The sequence below is a fragment of the Propithecus coquereli genome, unplaced genomic scaffold, assembly GCF_000956105.1.
Source record: "Propithecus coquereli isolate 6110/MARCELLA unplaced genomic scaffold, Pcoq_1.0 Scaffold2, whole genome shotgun sequence".
Taxonomy (NCBI): Eukaryota; Metazoa; Chordata; class Mammalia; order Primates; family Indriidae; genus Propithecus; species Propithecus coquereli.
Window position 1 is genome coordinate 5,491,806 of NW_012144966.1, and position 21,253 is coordinate 5,513,058.

General features: G+C 38.2%; 1 protein-coding gene across 1 annotated transcript in view; it reads left to right on the forward strand.

The window, feature by feature from the left end:
• NIPAL2 (NIPA-like domain containing 2) overlaps nucleotides 1–21,253 on the forward strand; it is an 88,210-nt gene that overhangs the window by 39,771 nt on the left and 27,186 nt on the right. Inside the window, exons 4-5 of the mRNA XM_012643581.1 lie at nucleotides 8,058–8,117; nucleotides 20,516–20,637. Of these exons, the coding sequence (XP_012499035.1) occupies nucleotides 8,058–8,117; nucleotides 20,516–20,637 (182 nt within the window). The remainder of the gene's footprint in view (nucleotides 1–8,057; nucleotides 8,118–20,515; nucleotides 20,638–21,253) is intronic.

Sequence of the window (21,253 nt, forward strand, 5' to 3'; positions counted from 1 at the left end):
TTATGCACATTGCCTCTGTACAATGGTCTGTCTTCATTATCTTCAGTCAATGACAATAGCAATTTTTTTCCTCAACGTGAATTACTTGACACTTTTCTTCCTGCCAACATGAATAGTAGGACAACTTTTCTCTCTGTAAGAAGACATTTTTCAAACTGTCACATCCTCAACTCTTCAAATCTTAACTCTATGGAGTACATTGTAATTGACATACTTTTTTCCCTAAAATTCTACAACTAACAGGGAATGATAATTATGGAGCAGTACCTCAGTGTGGTTAGAGTTGACTGAGCCTGTGAGCACGCTCCATGTGTCCACATGTGTGAAGCTTGATTGTGACTGACGTGGAAGTGTTTTTGTGGTTTGCTTTTTAGCAGTACAATAAAGTTGCCATTATAAGTGGTCAGAAACCACAAGCTAGATATTTACATGTAAGGTTCTGTTTGTAGCATTATTATACAAATATGCTCTTTTCACATCATGGGTTTTTTTTTTTATAAAACAGAATTCTCTTTACTGTTTTGTCTTCTACTTTCCTATATTATAAACATACATCCCGGTTTCTCCTCAGATTACAGAGGTTATATAATAAATTGAATGCCCAGGAGATGAAAATTAATGCAATTTTCATTTGTAGACTAGGTCAGAGTTCACAAACTCAAGGCCTATACACCAGAGCTAGCTGGTTCTGTGTTTGGTTTGGCGTGAACAATGCTTTTAAAGAATATGAATTAATTTTCCCTGTTTAAAAATTAGACCATATCACAAAAAAATGGATTTTAGTCATAAAGAATCAGATTTGATAGCACTGTACTTGCAGTTGGCTAGGGCTGAATCATGACTGCCACCTTGCACTGATCTTGTATAGTTCACTACAGCTCCATTGCCCCTCACCACACTACCCACCACCCCCCTCCTCCCCACAGCCCACCCCCTCATCACACCAGCCCAACCCCCATCACACCAGCCTACCCCCTCATCACATCAGCCCAGCCCCCTCATCACCACAGCCCACCCCCCTCATCACACCAGCCCATCCCCCTCATTATTTTTCCCTCTTAAGAAGATTACCTAATAGGCCCCTCTAAGCATGTGAGTTTGTAACCTGTCAGTCAAAGGATATTATTCTCTCCAACTGGGTCAGATAAGAATATCATGTCCATAATCATATTTGATTAAAGTATAATTAATTGATTGTTCTAACTTTGGGTTAATTTGTCTTTAAGCAGTGGTAATAGAGGATAAAACAGAGAGAAATAAAAGTGAAAAAAATCATTTAAAAATAGCCATGCCATACATGTTTAAACAGTTATTGAACTCTCTTCTGCACTATAAAGCCTTTGATTTAAAAAAAAAAATCAATATTTGGAGGGGTAGAGAGTTTAAGAAAAAGCATACATATGTTTTAGTGTTTCAGATTTAAAAAGGGAATGCCCATTTACCTATTATTCTACAAACACAAAGTTCTAAATGAACACATACAAATCTGCCCTTGGGTTTAATTGCTAACATATAGACATTTGGTGCTTAACTTCTCATTTACTAATCCCTGTTAGTAGCTATTACAGAAGAAAACTCAAATCAGGTTTGTACAATTGTTCTGAACTCTCATGCAGATTATTATAGGTTTTTTTTTCTCTCTTGTGGCATCACAAGATCTTAGAGCATCAACTTTTGGCCACATTAAGCTAACTATCTCTTCCACAATAGCAGCCAATCTTGGACTGAGTTTCATAAACTGAATGGTCAGAGAAGAGGAGAGTGAAGGGAAAACTCTGGGTTGATTCCTCGGTAAATCAGAAAGCGTGAGGAAGCTCACCAACAGGACACACACCCACCCCCGGGACTGGCACCCCCCACATCTAGACTTGGCTAAAGCCACTGGCAACTTGCTTGGCTTTAATTTTACCTATTTTCATCTGGAAATCTGAATCGGAATGCTCATCTGTAGGTGTTCTTACGTGAACCTTGACCAGAATGAATCTCCATTCTGACTGCTAACCTAGGTGACACTTAATGGCCAAAAGAGAATAGATGACTCACCAATAGGAGTCCATCCATCACCATTGTTGCTGAGATCTTTCCTGACCATAAAGCATTACAACTTCAAGGGCAAGTGGTTACGTTAATAAACTGCCCCATGGAGGCACTATCTTCCACCAGAGCAAATATTAGAAGAAGCTTTTACATCCTTTCCCTTTATGGATAATATTCCTGCTGTCCTTTTTTTCCCCCATGACTCCTACCACTGTTTGGCTTTTGGTATTTGATCTTTTAAAAAAGAATTCTATTTATTTTTTAAAATTTATTTTTTTAATTTCTAATTGACAAATAATAATTATGTATATGCATGGAGTACAAAGTGATAGTTTTGATATATGTATACATTGTACAAAGATTAAATCAAGCTAATTAACATATCTGTCACTTCACAGTTATCATTTTTTTGTGGAAACAATGTTTAAAATCTACTCTTTTAGCAATTTTGCAATACTATATACAATACATTATTATCAACTATGGTCACCATCTGTGTACTAGATCCCTAAAATGATTCTCCCAGTCTATATTTGTACCCATGGTATATTACTTTTCACCTTTTTTTAAAAAAAATGCATTATGGTCATTGTGGTCCAGTGCCTGGCTCAGGAGTCACTGTGTGACATTATATAATGAAAGTAGCCTCTCTGGGCCTCAGCTTTCTCACCTGTATGATAAGTATAACACTACTACCATCTCATAGGGGTGTTGGGAGGATAGGAGTTAATTATTCCATGCCAAACTCTTAGTAGAATACTTAGCCACCTTATTGTGTATATATTTTTATGTCACAATCATTGTGTAAATATAATTTTCTACCTTTCTTAACATTATAGCATAAAAATTCTCCATATCACTATATAATTTTCCATCATAATTTTTATTGACTGTATAATGTTCTATCCATTATTGCTGAAGATTGAGATTGTTCCAGTTTTCCACTATGAAAAATAATTTTGCAATGAACACCTTTAGGCTTAAGACTCTCCATTTTTGGAATACTTCCTTAGGACAGATTCACAGATGCAGAATTACTAGGCCAAAGAATTTAAATAGTAAGATGCTCTTGATAGATATTGTAAAATCGCTCTTCAGAAAGGTTCTATCAATTCAGTGGCACTGGCAATGTGAGAGAGCACTAACTTCACTTCCTCCTTGTGGACTCTCAGCCTGGAAATTGTGAGTGAAAAATAGCACCTGGCTTTGAATGGCCTTTCTTTTATTTCTGGCAATGTGGACTTTTTCCCAGGTGTTTGTCTACTCATTATGAATTATTTGTGTTCTTGACCATTCATTTATCCATCGGGGTTGGGTTCCCGTACTGGTGGGTATACTCGATTCAAAACGCACCGTCGCCAAGTAAGGAAAGGATGATGCATCAGATCTTGGTGCTTCACTCAACCTGCACATGCAGACCATGGTCATCTTGGGAAACAGAAGACCTGTCTGTTTTCTCTCAAATACTCCAAGCCACTTTGGAAAACACAAGGGGCATAGCTTGATCTATGTGCTTTTATTTCTAATAACTGGCTATTTATAACAGATTCAAGCAAGGAGGATAATTAGAAACCATGAAGCACGCATACTTCATCTCACTGGTTCAGGAAATAAAACCCAGGGGATGACACGCTAACTTGTGCCGTATTCCACAGCCGGCTCTGGACAGAGCCAAAACTAGAACCCAGGTGTCCGGCCATCCCAGCTCAGCACCTGGCCATCTAGGCAGTGCTGTGGCCCCAACTGTGCTTCAACAGGGCCTCCTACTTTTCACCTGGAGTGATATTTTGAGTAACAAAAGAGTAGGGAAGTCTTTGTGGCTAATTCCTGTCTATGCTCCACTTCACAGCATCCTCATGAATCAGCCTCATCCTTTCCGGCTCAGCATTTCCTTAAGGATAATGAAATAAGAATGTGTTGAAGACAGATTAGACCCCCTTTCACAAATTCTGTATGTGGGTCCCAGGATGAGAAAATTCTTTGGGTAACTGCAGGGGCATTATCCACCATTAATTGTTGATAAGCTTGGGGGAAAAGGGTGTCAAATTTTATAAACGTTTCCCACATGCCAAGAGTAACAGTCTATTGAGTATGGCTGGTGAGTTTTGCCTGGGAAAATAGCCTGAGTGGAGGGATATTTTATTAACCTTCTGACATTATCGTGTACCCAGGAGGACATGCATCTTCCTCCTGATTTTCCTTACACCCATTTTTTTCCCCTGAAAAGGTACTTATTAATTAATCACTCACATCAGCGAGCACTCTCTGTGTAGACTAGTGTCTTCTTAAGACCAGAAGGGAATAGCATTCATGAGCCTCTGCCCAAAGCAGCCTCAAACCAAAAATGCACACAAAACTGCAAATGCTGAAGTAAATATTCAGTAATAACTATAGTTTCATCATACCTAGTACAAATCTGTTCAATTTACAGTTGTGTTCTGTTCTAATGCTTTCTAAACTATTGATCTTAAAATGCTCTATTTTTGAATATTAAATTTTACTATAAGAATAAAAGTGTAATAATTTTCTCCCTTTTCTAGGTGTTCATTAGGCAATGGTTATTGTTACAGAAACTACTAGATAGTGTCGGGTTTGACAGATCTTTGATTGCAAAGATGTATGGGAGTATTTTGGTTTATTTTTTTCTCATTTAAAAAATTTACTACTCTACTTAGAAGTCATGTTCTTAGCTGTTCCTCAGATACTATCTTTTTGCTTAGCACAGCTCTCATTTTACCATGGTTTGCAAGATAAATGAGTTACAAGTAAATGTATCGTAATAGAATGTTCCTTTTTTTATTACTTTCTTTGCTAGATAAGTAAAGCTAAAAATCTTCTTATTCTCATCTAAAAATTTTGTAGACAATCTCATGTTCTCTTAAAACAGAAAAAATATGTCATTGGATGAAGTGAAAATGCATTAGGCTTCTAAATTCTTTCGGAAAGGAAGAGTAGCATATTTATGTTTTATGAAACTCTGATAATTATTTTACAGCAAGTGATATAATTTGATGCATGTGTTATATTTCAAGTTTTTTTACCAAATCATTTCCTTTTTGCTTTTAGCAATGAAATTATTTCCCACATAACATTTTCCCCTCTTCCTTCTGAAAATAAAATTATTTATGAAACCATGGCTTAGCAACAAGAATAAAAGGAAAATGATGTCTTTTCTTACTTCAAGGAAGGCAATGGAATGTAATGTACTAGAAAGAGCTCTGGACTGAGGATAAGGAAATATGGATGCCAGTTCCAGCTCTGCTGTAATATAAATGTTTGTTAGATGGATAAATCAGCCAATAGACAGACAAACTCTTTGGACCTCAGTTTCCCAATTGTAAAGTTTAGGACCTGGAGTAGATTATCTCTGTGTCTCCTACTACTCTAAAAGTTTCTCGTTCCATGTAAGCGATGTCTCCTTTCTTATTGGAATCCTTTGTTTTGAAATAGTCATCTTAAGGATTGTTTAATAGAAGGCATTTATATGTGTTAGTGTAGCAATACTTTGCCTATTCTTTATTACTAATCTATCTCCTTCTGCTTGGAAACAGCCCTTACCTAATTATATAGGAAGTCAGTGATTCAGCGTTGGGAAGAGGTCTTGGTTTTTATAACTTTTCTAATGCTCTAACATGTGATATTAATTTCCCTGAATTATTTGGCTCCAAATCTGAAATAGAAAATTATCATACATTTTAATACCTATCCCCAATTCATTTCTTAATTTAATGAGCCACGTATCCATACGTTAGCAGAAAATCTTGCTTTCATGTTTTAAAGTCACACCACCCATTTAAACTCCTTTTTGGTGAACATTTCCCACGATCTGTTTATTCTGTGTGACACTTTCATTCCTACAAATAACCTGCCCAGGAAAAGTTTGGAAGGACAAGGATCAACTGGAATGAGAGAGAGCTAGTTTGAGGGAAAAATATGGAAAAAAAATATGAGGATCCCAGCTTATCTTGAGTGAGGGTTTCTGGTATGGATTTGTTATTTTGTTTTAAATAAATTGCCAGAATACCAGATGTAGTCATATTCAAATTTAACAACAGCATCTATTTAATGGATTATTATACAGACATTAAAATTATGTCTATGAAGAATTCTTACAAACATGGCAAATTGTAATGTGGTAACTAAGGAAACTGAGAAAAGAAATTTTACATTATAGTTTGATCTCAACTAAAGGGAAATAAAAACACCAACATATTAACTGAATTTTTCTCTAGATGATGATATTATTTTATGATAATTTTTCTTTCCTATATTTTTACTTTTAAAAAACAACCAGAGAGGCCGGGCGCGGTGGCTCACGCCTGTAACCCTAGCTCTCTGGGAGGCCGAGGCAGGCAGATTGTTTGAGCTCAGGAGTTCGAAACCAGCCTGAGCAAGAGCGAGACCCCGTCTCTACTAAAAATAGAAAGAAATTAATTGGACAACTAAAAATATATAGAAAAAAAATTAGCCGGGCATGGTGGCACATGCCTGTAGTCCCAGCTACTTGGGAGGCTGAGGCAGGAGGATCGCTTGAGCCCAGGTGTTTGAGGTTGCTGTGAGCTAGGCTGACGCCACGGCACTCTAGCCCGGGCAATACAGTGAGACTCTGTCAAAAAAAAAAAAAAAAAAAAGAAAAACAGAGAATAATTTTTGTTAAAAATTTACAATACACGTTATGTTGTGTATCTTTTTGTATTACTATAATTTTGGATTTTCCCATGCCTGTACTCATGGAGGAATGGCCCCATAAGACAAACAACTCAGAGACGTTCAACTTACCCCTCATACCGGAGGCGATATCGGCAGACCCTGGCTCAACTATGGGGGAGAGAGTCCAGTAGCATCAGTAAGAGGAAAGAGGGTCCAAAACATCATGACGATCAGCAGCTGCAGAGCTCAGATCCCACAAATGCTCTTTCATTTCATTCAGGGAAAATTTATCAAATACTTTTGTGTGCTAGATACTAGCTACAGTTTGGAGATCTTAGAAGAATCTAAGAAGATTTAGACAAAAAGGAACTGATAGTTTTCGGGGAGACAGGCACATGAATCTTAGATGTACTGAAAAAGCTACACAAGGGTGGAGTGGTCAGCTGGGTCTGGGGGAATTCTAAAGTGATGCCTGAGTCTAGAGTTGGTCACGAGGATGGGGGCAGAGTTGCGTGTGGAAAAGCCATTGAGCATGAAACTATGTGGTGGATTCTGGGAATTAGGATTATTTCAGCAAGGCTGGGCATAGATTACAAAAGAGATAAGGACAGATGTGTCGATGAAAGTGACAGACAAAATCATAGCTTTCTTTGAGTGTCTGCTGGGTAGTGAGGCCTTTGTCCTGAAGCTGACAAGAAGCCACTTGGAGGTTTGAAAGCTGTGGGTTTACATTAGGTTTGCATTTGAAAGAGATTACTCTGGTGGTGGTACAGGGAAAAGGGGGAAAAGGGAGGCCGGAGGGAAGCTATCATAATGGCCTAAGCCAGAGGAGAAGCTGGCCTGAGCAGCTGGGGCTGGGGGCCCAGTGACAACTCAGATGAAGAGGAAGGGGGACTTGAGAGGCAGTGAAATATAGACTTAGACCCGGTAACCTGTTGGATGTGGGGTGTGAAAAAGAGGGGGACTAGGAGGGACCTGGGGATATGAGTTTCAGTTTGGGACATATTTAAATTTCTTTCCATCCTTCTTTCCTCCCCTCTGTCTCTTCCTGTCTCTCCAGCCCTTCCTGCTCTTTCTGCCTACTTCTTTCTCTCCATTCATTTAGTCATTCAGTGAACTTGTATTAAGCTCTCACTGTGTACCAGGCACTGACAGCCATGTCCTAGGTCCATTGTCAACCACACCAATTTCCATGTATTCTCAACCAGGAGGGGGAAGAAAGTCATTTTTACAACCACAGCTGCTGTGTGTCTCTGACAAGGACACAGCTTGTCAGGCATAAGACACAAATTGCTTAACTTCTTTAAAATGGCACTGTGTAACATATGTTTTTATACTGGAACTACCACTAATGGCCGTTTTCTTTATAGGTAGTGCCATTATTTCTGTTACATTTCTGAAAGAAAATTTGAGAGCCTCAGATTTACTAGGTAAGTAATTATTTAATTCATATAATTATAGCATTCATTGATCAGGATATAAATAATGGTATCCATAAAAAACATGTGCTTTAAAAACTGGAAACAAGGCCAGGCATGGTGGCTCACACATTTAATCCTAGCACTTTGGGAGGCCAAGGTGGGAGGAACACTTGAGCCCAGGAGTTCGAGACCAGCCAGGCATGGTGGCATGCACCTGTAGTCCCAGCTTCATGGGGGGCTGAGGTGGGAGGATTGCTTGAGTCTGAGAGTTGGAGGTTGTAGTGAGCTGGGATTGCACCACTACACCCCAGTCTGGGAGACAGAGCAAGACCCTTTCTTAAAAAAAAATAAATAAAAAAAAAAACCTGGAAACAAATTACAGAAATGGTTGTAAATTTCATGTAGAGATGAACATTATTCTGTTTTTGAGCTGCCATCTCTTCTCACTTGAAATACTTCCATTTTCTTCGTGACTTCTGCCTGTGCCATTGGCTGTAGCAAATTATTATTCTATAATAATATTGTTATGAAACTTTTATGAACATAATAAAATTCAATGAAAGTATCTGTCTTACCTAATAAACTATTCCACTTTAAAGGACATGTTTGTTATATTGTTACACAAAAGTACTGCATAAAAATGAAAACCACAAAAAATTAGATGCACTAACTAACTACTGAATTTGTAGTTAGCACTTTTCAAAAGTAACACAGAACACTGCTCTTCAAATTTTTATTTGGAAATACGGTTATTAATGGAAAATAACAGTAGCCTTCCTGGCTGGAAGAAAGACTTTTTTTATATAGCAAAGCCATCATTTATTCATTGTATCTTTTAGCTCTTGTTGGAAATATCATTGTTGAGAAGAATTATAGAGATTCATATTTTCTTCCTTGACAAAACCCTATTCGAACTGCTGCTGACATATGATAATGAATATAGATACTTTAGGCGCTTTAAATAAAACGATGCCTACTCTCTTCCAGGGAGATCATATTTTTTAAAAAATGTGAGCTCTAAATGTGACACCAGTGTTAGTATTTTGAGCATTTGTTTTCCCTGATCATGTTTCCCTTGAGCCTAACGTCTTGAAAGTGCTTTCACGTTTTCTTTTCCTCCTTGGTTTGATTCAGCTAGCAGATTTTTTAGTCAACATTGTCAAATTTTCATGGTTAAATTGTTTTTCTAAGTATGTTCATATGTGGATTGTATCTTTTTTCAACATTATTTTTCTATACCCTTTTTTATATACTGTGGTTTATGGAATCATTTGGGGGAGTTGTATGGAATCAGAAATAAGAATGACCAATGCCTGAGTTTTATAAATTAAAAATTAGGTCCTATATCATTTTCCTCATGTATTAAATGTCTGAAGGAACTTTAAATCCTTTTATCGAACGTCTGTCATCTTTTGTAGTTAATGGTTGATTAATGATTAAATTAATCTAAGGTATTTAATGAGATAATACAGATAAATATAAAGGAGGATTTGCTGATTATCTTGAATATTAGTCATAAAAAGATGATTAAGACAGAATCCCTGCCTTCAAATAATTTATAGTCCATGATAAAATATACATACAAATAAGTTTCTTTTTTAAATAGAAAATAACATGTAACACAATGCCGTGAACTTTTAGTTTAGAACAGTGTTTCTGAACCTCAGCATTACTGACATTTTGGACCAGATAATTCTTCATCGTAGGAGGCTGTCCTGTGCATCGTAGGATGTTTAGCATCCCCTCCTGGCCTGCACCCACTAGATGCCTCTAACACCCTCCCACCCAGTGTCGACAACCAAAATGTCTCTAGACACTGCCAAATGTCCCTGGGGGACAAAATTACCCCAAGTTGAGCACCACTGGTTTAGAATAAAGAGAGATTACCCTAGCTGGGAAGATCAGAGATAATTTTTTTACAGTAAATATAACATTTGAATTGGTTCTGACAACTGGATAGGACACACATAGGCTAATCTGAGCATTTGGAGGAGGACATACAAAGGGAAGAACATAAGAAATGTTTACAAAGGTGAAGAAAGGTAAGGTAAGTTTCTATTTAATACTGTTCAATAACTGCTGCCTCTAAGGATCAGGAAAAAATAAATGAAAGTAGTAACTATAGAAAAGAAGAAGTGCAAATATCAATATGTACAGCTAAAACTTAGAAAACTCAACATCAGCTAAATATTACTAAAAGCAATAGACTAGCTCCATATTAAAGGATATAAATTCAACTCATGCTCATGACTTCAAATCTGGATTCAACTTCTGTTATCAACTGTGTGGCCAACCTACTATTATTTAACTTCTTGAAGCCTCAAGTGCTGACAAATATACTTGTTTGGAGGATGAAATTGGATAATTCATGTAAGAGCACTTTGAGAAATGGAAAGCTCCGTCAATATAATCGTCATAATTTCTATGATTACCTTCATTTCCAAGAGATTTCTAAGAGGTAACACTAAAAATATAACATAAGGACTGGGAAACATACACACACACACACACACACACATACATCAAGAGAGCAAACTACCAAAATGAAACCTCTAATTCTTTAGGATTCTTTGTTAATTTCTTGTATTTTAATAATAGCTAATATTTATTGAACAATTTACTCTTGCTAGATACTATGTTAAGTGTTTTATATGGACTATCTCATTTAAATGTCGGAATAACCCATTTACAGAAGCAAAATAACTTGCCCAAGATCATATAACTAGTATGTGATGTACCAGTATTGTAACGACAGCAAGCTAATATAGTACAACAGCTTACCAGTATTGTAACGACAGCAAGCTAATATAGTACAACAGCTTAGGGTGAGTCTTTAGTGTCAGAGAGCTTGAAAAAGTTACAGAAGTAAGCTCTTTAAGCCTCAATTTCCTCATCTTTAAAATGAAGATATAAATACCTGCTTCATAGAATTAAGTGAGTTCATGTATATAAAATTCTTACAACAGGTCCTGTCACATAATAAGTGCTCAATAATGTTAACTATTATTATCATTACTGCTACTACCACCACCACCCCCCACCACTACACTCTACTAGTTAATGAGAGAAAACCTTGGTTAGGGTATTTTTGCAAACTTTAGTAATCTAGGTAAGATTTCCAACAACTCTGGTTGGTTTCCCCCCACCCCTTCCTAACTTAATGCTTTTTGAGTAGGGGTATATAACTGATAAGTCACATTTGTTTCATACCGTAGTTAAAAGTCATCAATTTTTGTCTTTAATCTGTGTCACAGGAGTGAAAAAGGATTTGGTCACCTATTCCATACCTTTCCCTCCAACTAGCAATATCATAGATTATCATTATTTGAGATGTAGTAACCCAATTCGTACTTTGGAGAAGTCAAGGGAAGGACTTTTCCCCAATCTCACTCAATAACGTGTTAAGTCACATGTATTTTCTTTGGACCTTATTGCTGTTGCCTTGAGAAAAATTAGGTCTTTCTGTTAAAAGCAAAGAATGCATTTTTTTTCTTTACAGGGACTAAAACCAAATAGGGAAAAGAGTAGTTAGTGGTGTTTTTTAAAGATTTACATATGAGCATGCTAAAAATTAAATTGTCAGAATGTGTAAAGAAAAACCATTTATTTTTCCCAGCTTCAAGCAAATGAAAGTTTGTTTTTCATGATGGAACAAATGAAGACTTGGGGGCCATGTGGAAACAAGCTGAACTAATTTATTGCCAAATGTTGCTCTGTGTCTATGAAGCTTTTCACCACTGGTCTCAGAAAAAATGACCTCACAAAAGCTATGTCTGAAAGGAATTGCCAACTATTATTAACTCAATGACAGGCTTTGGACTGTGCTCTGATTCTTAGTGGATTAATAATTTTAAATTATTTTAATGATTATTTTTCCTTTAAGAAGCACCAGATTTCTCTCCCTCTCTCTCTCAGCCAAAAACTATAGTATCTTCTCTCCTCTCCCTCAGTCATCAAAAATACCGAATCTAATAGTCTGTGCGATCCTAGTTGATTTAAGCCCAGATAGTGTCATCATAGAAATAAAAATTACAGTTAACTCATCAGCACTCTCCAGAGACCAGTACTATGATTACTTCAAGTCACCTAGAAAGGGTTTCCCTAGATAGCATGGCAGGAGACACAACAGCCAAATGACCCATCGTTTCTAGTTGAAAGGACAGATTGGCTCTTTTGGTTTCAGAGTTGCTTCAAGAATAGGAGCCTTTCAGGTGGTGGGTCCAGGACTATTTGGATTCACTACAAATTAAGACTTTCCAATCTAGGACTCCTTTAAGGTTTAGCTGCTGAAAGCCTGAGCAATCTGTAGAGACCATAACTACAGGAGGGGATTCCCACATGGTTTGCCATGAAGGAGTCCAGTGTGTTCTGTGACTCCTGGTATCCCGCAAAAGCACTAACGAGGCTCCCGTTGATTAGGAGATACATTGTAGGGAGCAGGGAAATCAGACAGCAATCTCGGTTGGTGTCAAGTTAGCTGAATATTAAAAAACTGTTTAGGCTCCTGGAAATCAGGTCAAGCCAGATTCCAGAAGTCAGAAAATAGGCAGTTAGTACTAGTTGGCTTCCAGCTGGAGAGCAGAGACAAACTTTCAGGCTTTAGTTACAGGGAGGAGTGGTCTGAGAAACAGGATGTCAGTTGAGGAAGAACGTGCAAGTAGATCTTAGCATCCACAGCTGGCACAGGTGAGGAATTCAGTATGTGAGGGGTGCCAGTGAACAGAAGAATCCAAAAGAGCCTGATTCTGGGGTGTTTTTCCTCTGACTACGTTTGTACTTCATTCTCAGTCCATAGGTATCTGTAGGAGACTTTTGCAGCAGAAAACTAGTATCTTCCTGAAACAAAGGCTACATTCTCACAGCTGGATCCAGTTAAACATCAAGTATTTCCCAAAGTATAAAATATTCCCCAAAACGCTACTTGAATGCAATGTAAATGGTCAAATATGTTTAGAAAATATGAAAACCATATCCTCCTCTGGGAGATTCATAGTGAACATTAATGCATTATTAGAGGATCTGAGAGGTCTTCCAGTAAAAGAACTATTTAAGTTTGTTTAACTCACCTCTTTCCAAATATATTTGCCTTGGGACCTTTTTAGGTGAAGCATCTGTCTTATGAAACTGGTTCCAGGGAATACCAGTTTGGGAATACTCTTATAAAGGAAACCTAGGGCCAGAGAAATTACCCAAGACCACTCGGGGACCCCAGAGACCTCTGCTAGAAGGAAACAATTTCTTCTATCCCCAGCAGGGATGCTGCATCCAGCCTCAGGTTGCATGTTCTGTGCTGCTCCTGGGGGCGCCACTCAACATAGACTACAATGTGAATGACAATCTGAGCTGTCCACTCAGCAGCCTTTATCCTTAATGTGTATAAGAGGACATAGAGTGTAATAGTTAAGAAAATTTGTCTCCCTAAGTTTCAACCCAAACTGTCTTTCTCTTAGCTGGAAAATCCCAGGCAAGACAGTTATATCCTCTATAATTCAATTTTTGCATTTGTCAAATATAGATAGTAATAGTTTAAGAGTATACATTATATATTATGCATATTATAAATTATGTATAATATATGTTGTAATAGTGTAATAACACAATAGTAAATCATTTTTTACAGGTCTGTCATAAGGATTAAATTAATTATGCATAAAGAACTTAGAATTGTGCTCATATGTATTAGCTATTCCTATTATAGTTATTACTATCATCACATTTCAATGTGATGATGATCATACTATAACTCTCATGTCAGCCAGATTTGTCTATGAAATCAATAATTTTAAGAACATCACCTTAAAAAAAACACTATTACTCTCTCTTAGCCCTCCCCGTATACCTAGTCTGTCTACTATAAAGAGCAGGGATTAGCTGTTTTGCACATATGGCAAGTTTATAGGAAGGGATTTTATTGATATTTGTGTATTTTATCAAGCTAAATCTGAGGCTCCCACCAGACCATTGTAGACTTTTAAGAGACTTGAGTTGTATTTGATGAGAAAATGTATCTGCCACAGGCTTGGGCATGAGTGGAGAGGATGGGGCCCCATTCCTGCACTGTGGATGGCCCAGCATCCAGACATTGGCTCCTACCTGCAGCTTACCCACAGCTGCCCAACTGCTGTCTGTGGTCCCCTCCAAAATCCAGATCTTGGGGCTTTGTGTACCAGTTCACTGAGGTTAGCTGTGGGTAGCAGACATAGTATTACTATTTTTTTCTTCTTCTTTTGTTCTGCTAGTTATTTCCTTCCTTCTATTTTCTTTTGGGACCAATGAGGAGAATTCTTCGCTAGGCAGTCAGAAGATGCCAACCAATTCCTTCCTGCTTGTCCCTTCCATTCCTAGAGACAGCCCCAGTCTCAGTCCCTCATCATCCCTGGGATATAATGTGAGAAATTCAGTTTTGGATTAATTCGTAAGCGAAACTCAGAGGGCCATTAATGGACTCACAGCAGGCAGCCAGCACCTTGAGATGGACCTATCCAGGGTCAACTGTGACATCAGGCCTCTCAGTAGCTTTCCAGCATATTCAGAGCCCAGACTGGCCTCTTGCAAAGCCAAATTCCTGGGGTCTAGCAGGTGTGATGACTTAATTTGTGCCTAGCAATGAGGAGACTGAGTCACAGCAAGATAAATAACTTGCCTGAGCTCTGGGATTTCAGTTTCAGTTTCAGCTTGGATTCATTTTCTGGGATCCAAGTCTTGACCTAGAATGTAACCATCTCCCTGGGCGAGGAGCAGATCGGTGCTGCCCAGCTTCCTTCAGGGTCTTACATGGCCAGATTACTGCTCTGAGCAAATGGGCCAGCAGAAGGTGAACTATTAATATCAAGTTTTCTAAGTTAGAAATCTGTGTCTCTCAAAAGAAAGAATATTTGTGGCTTTACTGAAATAAAAATAGTAGGTACTGACATGTCATGCCACTTTTAGAAAAAGGTGGAATATAAATAAATTTTAAAGAAATTTATTTAAGGAAGTGCAAATGACTGTGTCCAACACTTTTAAACACTTATGAAAAATGTACACACAACTCATAAAGGAGACAGTAAATCACATTTAAAAATATGAATAACACCAAATAAACAAGCATACAACTGGCAGCAGCTATCCAGAACTGGCTTTGTAATTGTCAGAGGTAGCTGAAATTAAAATTATTAAGAAGAAAGAATGTGTGAGCTACTGAGCTGAGATGGCGTTACTTACTGAACTCACAGTGATGTGAGGCCCAGATGAAAGAATATATTTGAAAGGGACTTAGATTTTGTTTCTAAAGAGTTTTGAAATGTAATGAAGAGATCCATTGGTAGGGATGGGTGGGCATGGATGGCAAATGTGGAGGTAGATGTGAAACAGGGAGGGCCGTGTCAAGATGCGAAACAGGAACAACATTGGAAAGTCAAGTAAATAATACTACCTCCAGATAATGGAATACTAGCAGACTTAAAAAGAATGAGACCAGCCTACATACACTGATATGCAATGTCCTCCAAAATGTTCTGTTAAGTAGGAAAAAAGCAAAATACAGAAAATTGTGTATATGCTATCATTTATGTATAAAAATAAAACTCAGAGAGGGGGCAGAGCAAAATGGCCAAATAGAACGCTCCAGCAATTGTCCCTCCTCATGAACATCAAATTCAACAACCATCCACGCAAGGAAGCACCTTTGGAAGAACCAAACTCCGGTGAGCGATCACAGTACCTGGTTTTCACATTATATCAAGGAAAGAGGCATGGAAGAGGACAGTCTTGCATTGCATACACCACCCCTCCCTCATACCCCTGCAGGGCCACACCAAGTAGAGAATCTGTGCCCACGTGAGCAAGAGTGAAGTGATTGTGGGACTTTGCATTGAAACTTGGGGCCACCTGGGAACAGGAGAACATAGCACAGGGCAGAACTCTGCCCGCATCCCTGGAGGGAGCATTTAAAACAGTCTGGCCAGAGGGAAATCCTCCACCTCGAAACCTGAGTTCCAGCTAGCTGGTCCTCTGGCTGAGAAAAAGCAGCCTGGGACCTGGACTAAATTTATAAGGCAGTTGGGCCACAAAGGCTGCAGTCTTTGGGCAATTCCTGTGTCTGTGCTGGCTCAGAGCCAGTGGACTTGGGGTGCACGTGACCCAGTGAGACACCATCAGTGGTGCCCGAGCCAGTTCCTGTGTCATTCTTCCTCTAATTCCAGGCAGTGCAGCTCGGGGAGAATCTTCTTTCCCTTGGGGAAAGGAAAGGGAAGAGTTCAGAAGACTCTGTTTTGCAACTTGGGTACCAGCTCAGCCACAATAAAATAAAGTACCAAGCAGACTCCCGAAGCCATGGATTCTAGGCCTTTGTTCCTGGACAGCATTTCTAGACCCACCCTGGGCGAGAAGGAAGTAAGCTGCCCTGAAGGGAGGGACCCAGTCCTGGAAGGATTCACCACCTGCTGACTAAAGAGCCCTTGGGCTTTGAATAAACATCAGAGGTAGCCAGGCAACAGTCACCATGGAGTTTGGGTGAGACTGGGCTGGTTTCAGGTATGACCTGGCACAGTCCTAGCTGCAGTGGCCATGAGGAAGTGCCCACATCACTCCTCCCCCAACTCCAGCAGCCTAGCACAGAGATTGAGGGAAGAGAGTGAGAGACTTTGCCTGATAATCCAGGGAATTCTCCTGTATGTTACCCAAGTCCACCAAGGCAGTGCCACCAGGAGTCTGCAAGAGTTACAGCATTACTGTGACTTGGGGCACCACCGGTGCAGAAACAGCTGTAGTGACCAAAGACTTAGATCACAGCACTCAATTCCCTTTCAATACCTGGAAAGCCTTCTCAAGAAGGACAGGTTCAAGCAAGCCCAGACTGTGAAGACTAAACTAAATACCTAACTCTTCAATGCCCAGACATTAATGAACATCCACAAGCATCAAGAACATCCAGGAAAACATGACCTCACCAAACAAACTAAGTAAGGTATAAATGACCAATCCAAGAGTGATAGAGATATGTCACCTTTCAGACAAAGAATTCAAAGTAGCTGTCCTGAAGTTCAGTGAATGTCAAGACAACACAGAGAAGGAATTCAGGAGCCTATCAGAGAAATTTAACAAAGAGATTGAAATAATAAAAAAAAAATCAAGCAGAAAAAATATTTAGAGCTGAAAAATTCAATTGACAAACTGAGAAATGCATCAGAGTCTCTCAACAGCAGAATCAATCAAGCACAAGAAAGAATTAGTGAATTTGAAGACAGGCAATTTGAAAACATACAGTCAGAAGAGGAAAAAGAATAAAGCATGCCTACAAGATCTACAAAATAGCCTCAAAAGGGCAAATCTAAGAGTTATTGGCCTTAAAGAGGAGGTAGAGAGAAAGATTGGGGTAGAAAGTTTATTCAAAGAAATAATAACAGCAAACTTTCCAAACCTAGAGAAAGATATCAATATTCAGATACAAGAAGGTCACAGAACACCAAGCAGATTAACGCAAACAGGACTACCTCAAGGCATTTAATAAATTCCCAAAGGTGACATATAAAGAAAAGGTCCTAAAGGAAGCAAGAAAAAAGAAAAAAATAACATATAAAGGAGCTCCAGTATGTCTGGCAGCAGATTTCTCAGTGGAAACCTTACAGGCCAGGAGAGAGTGGCATGACATATTCAAAGTGCTGAAGGGAAAAAACTTAACCCTAGCATATTATATCCTACAAAAATATCCTTCAACCTTAAAGGAGAAATAAAGACTTTCTCAGACAAAAGCTGAGCGATTTCATCAACACCAGACCTGTCCTACGAGAAATGCTAAAAGGAGTTCTTCAATAGGAAAGAAAAGGACATTAATGAATAATAAGAAATCATTTCAAGGTATACAACTTACTGATAACAGTAAGTATACAAATATAGAATACTCTATTGCTCTAATAGAGCAGTAGATATACCACTTATATCTTGAGTAGGAAGACTAAAAGACTATCAAAAATAACCACAACAACTTTTTGAGAGACAGATAGTATAAAAAGATACAGATGGAAATAATAAAAAGTTAAAAAATGGAGGCAAAGGACGGAGTTAAAGCGTAGAATTTCTGTTGGATTTCTCTTTCCTTGGTTATTTATTTGTAAGCAGAGTTGTCATATGTTTAAAATAATTGGTTATAAAATGTTTTTTGCAAGCCCTTGTGGTACCCTCAAGTCAAAAAAACCTACAACAGATACATAAAAAATAAAAAGCAAGAAATTAAAACATACTACCAGAGAAAATCACTTTTAACAAAGGAAGACAGGAAGAAAGTAAGAAAGAGAGGACGAGAAAACAAACAGAAATCAAATGACAACATGGCAATAGTAAGTCCTTAACTACCAATAATAACATTGAATGTGAATGGACTGAACTCTCCAGTCAAAAGACATGGAGTGGCTGAATGAATAAAAAAATAAGACTCAACTATATGTTGTCTACAAGAACACACTTCACCTATAAAGACACACATAGACTGAAAATAAAGGGATGGAAAAAGATATTCCATACAAATGGACCCCAAAAAAGAGCAGGAGTAGCTATACTTCCATCAAATAAAACAGATTTCAAGACAAAAACTGTAAAAAGAGACAAAGAAGGTCATTATATAATGATAAAAGTGGTCAATTCAGCAAGAGGATATAATAATCCTAAATACATATGCACCCAACACTGGAGCACCCAAATATATAAAGCAGATATTATCAGAGCTAAGGAGAGAGATAGACCCTAATACAATAATCTTTGGAGACCTCAGCACTCCACTTTCAGTATTTGGCAGATCATCCAGACAGAAAATCAACAAAGAAACATTGGACTTCATCTGCACCATAGAGCAAATGGACCTGATAGATATTTATAGAAAGTTTCATCCAACAGCTGCAGAATTCACGTTTGTCTCCTCAGCTCATGGATCATTCTCAAGGATAGACCATATGTTAGGCCACAAAACAAGTCTTTAAAAATTCAAAGACATTGAAATCATATCAAATATTTTCTCTGACCACAATGGAATAAAATCAGAAATCAATAACAAGAGGAACATTGGAAACGATACAAACACAGGGAAATTAAACAACATGCTGCCGAATGACCAGTGGGTCAATGAAGAGATTAAGAAAGAAATTAAAAAATTTCTTGAAACAAATGAAAAGGAAAACACAACACATCCAAACCTATGGGATATAGCAAAAACAGTATTATAATGTTTAATAATGTATATTATTTGTTATTTTTAACGTTGTCATTAGAAATAGCTTTAAAAATTATGCCTTCACAAAGTATTACAGAATAAAGCATTACATTAGAGGACACCTACTTGTAGCTTCTACAATACGCGGGATAGCTGTTGTCTAGCTTGTGTAAAAAAATCAAATGCTGTTTGTTCTCAGAAACCAGAGTTCAAACTCTAAATCATTTGGTGAAGAGGAATAGGAAATTGGTGCCTTCGAATTGTGAGATTTTATAGAGAAACCAAATTGTTTCCGGTCGGAGTCAATGCTAGCTGTGAACTATATCCACAACACCACTGGCCTTAGGGATGGAAAAATTTGAGTTATGTTTTCAAATGTGCTGTCTGAAAAATGCTACATAGATCAGCTTTTCTCAGACTGCTATTTACATATAATAAACAAGCAAGTTTTCAGTGTTATTTGGAAGGGCAAGTCCTCCCTTCACCCCTCCTTCTGTGGCCACCCCTCCCACACATTCCCTTCCTCCATCGTTTTCAGTAATGTTACAATGACGACAGTAACACACTCCTTATATAGGTTTATGAAGGGTTTTTTTTTTTTACTACACTAACCTTGGAATTCTAGATTCTAGATAGGATTGATTAAAATCCTACAGCAAAGTCAGCATACACCTCTGTTATTTCTGCCAAAAGGACTCTAATAAATGGCAGTGATTAAAGTGCTCATGACCACAGTTTCAAAGTTTAAATCACCCAAGTGTGTGTGTAAAGGTTCCAAAGGTAAGTGCAGAGCAAATCATCATGTGATGGACTTCCCTGTCCTCTGGGCTCTTTGATCTAGATCTAGATGGATCTAGAACCATCATGTACTTACTGGCCCACGTGGAAACAGTCAGCTTGGATGTGTTTTCACATCTATATATGCACAGTGTTCTTCCATCTTTGGGGAAAGCTTCCCTGAAGAGGCCAGGATTCATCTGGAACAACAGAGAAATCAGAATTTATGTCCTGCCCCATCCATTCCCTGGCCCTATTCTCCCTTTAAAGGTAATTCCTTCAGGTAAACGTGTGAAGCTATCTAGGGATGATTTGATGAACCATATTTTAGTAGGGAGGACGGTTGGTACTTTTACAAGTAATGCTCAGTCTCTAAGCAATGTCTGCATCAACAGAAGCTTCAAATGCCGCTTTTCAATTTGGTTTATCTTTTCAATTTTGTTTAAAGGTACGACATTGGCATTTGCAGGAACTTATTTGTTGGTGAACTTTGCTCCAAATATAACTCAGGCCATCTCGGCAAGAACAGTGCAATATTACTTTGTTGGCTGGCAGTTCCTGATATATGTGGTAAGAATTCTAAAATTTTACTACCCCTGAAGCTATATTATCTAGACCACTAGTATATGCAGATGTTAGAGAACTAATGTCCTTTCTTCTCAGCACTAATATCTTATTAAAGGTTAAATATACTTGACCAATACCAAAGTATTAGAAATACTAAGTCAGCAATAGATGCACCCTTAGTTTCCCAGGTGTCCTTTCCTTGGGGGTGACCTGTCACTGGAACAATTTCCACAACATTTAATCCAGCAAATTCCAGAGCAATATGTTTTAGGACAACTCAAAGTAAAACAAAACAGAACACTGTCTTCCAAGGTCAAGGGGCAATACCTGCATGACATTTTGCATCACTGAATTTATTCAAGATAAATATTCTCTCCAAAAAAGTCCTCGTTGAGATCAATGCAACAGGTTGTTTGAGGGAGCAGATAGCAGTAGTATGATACTGAAAAGACGTGTAAAAGAAAGAATGAGGCCGGGCATGGTGGCTCATGCCTGTAATCCTAGCACTCTGGGAGGCCGAGGCCGGCGGATTGTTTGAGCTCAGGAGTTCGAAACCAGCCTGAGCAAGAGCGAGACCTTGTCTCTACTAAAATTAGAAAGAAATTAATTGGACAACTAA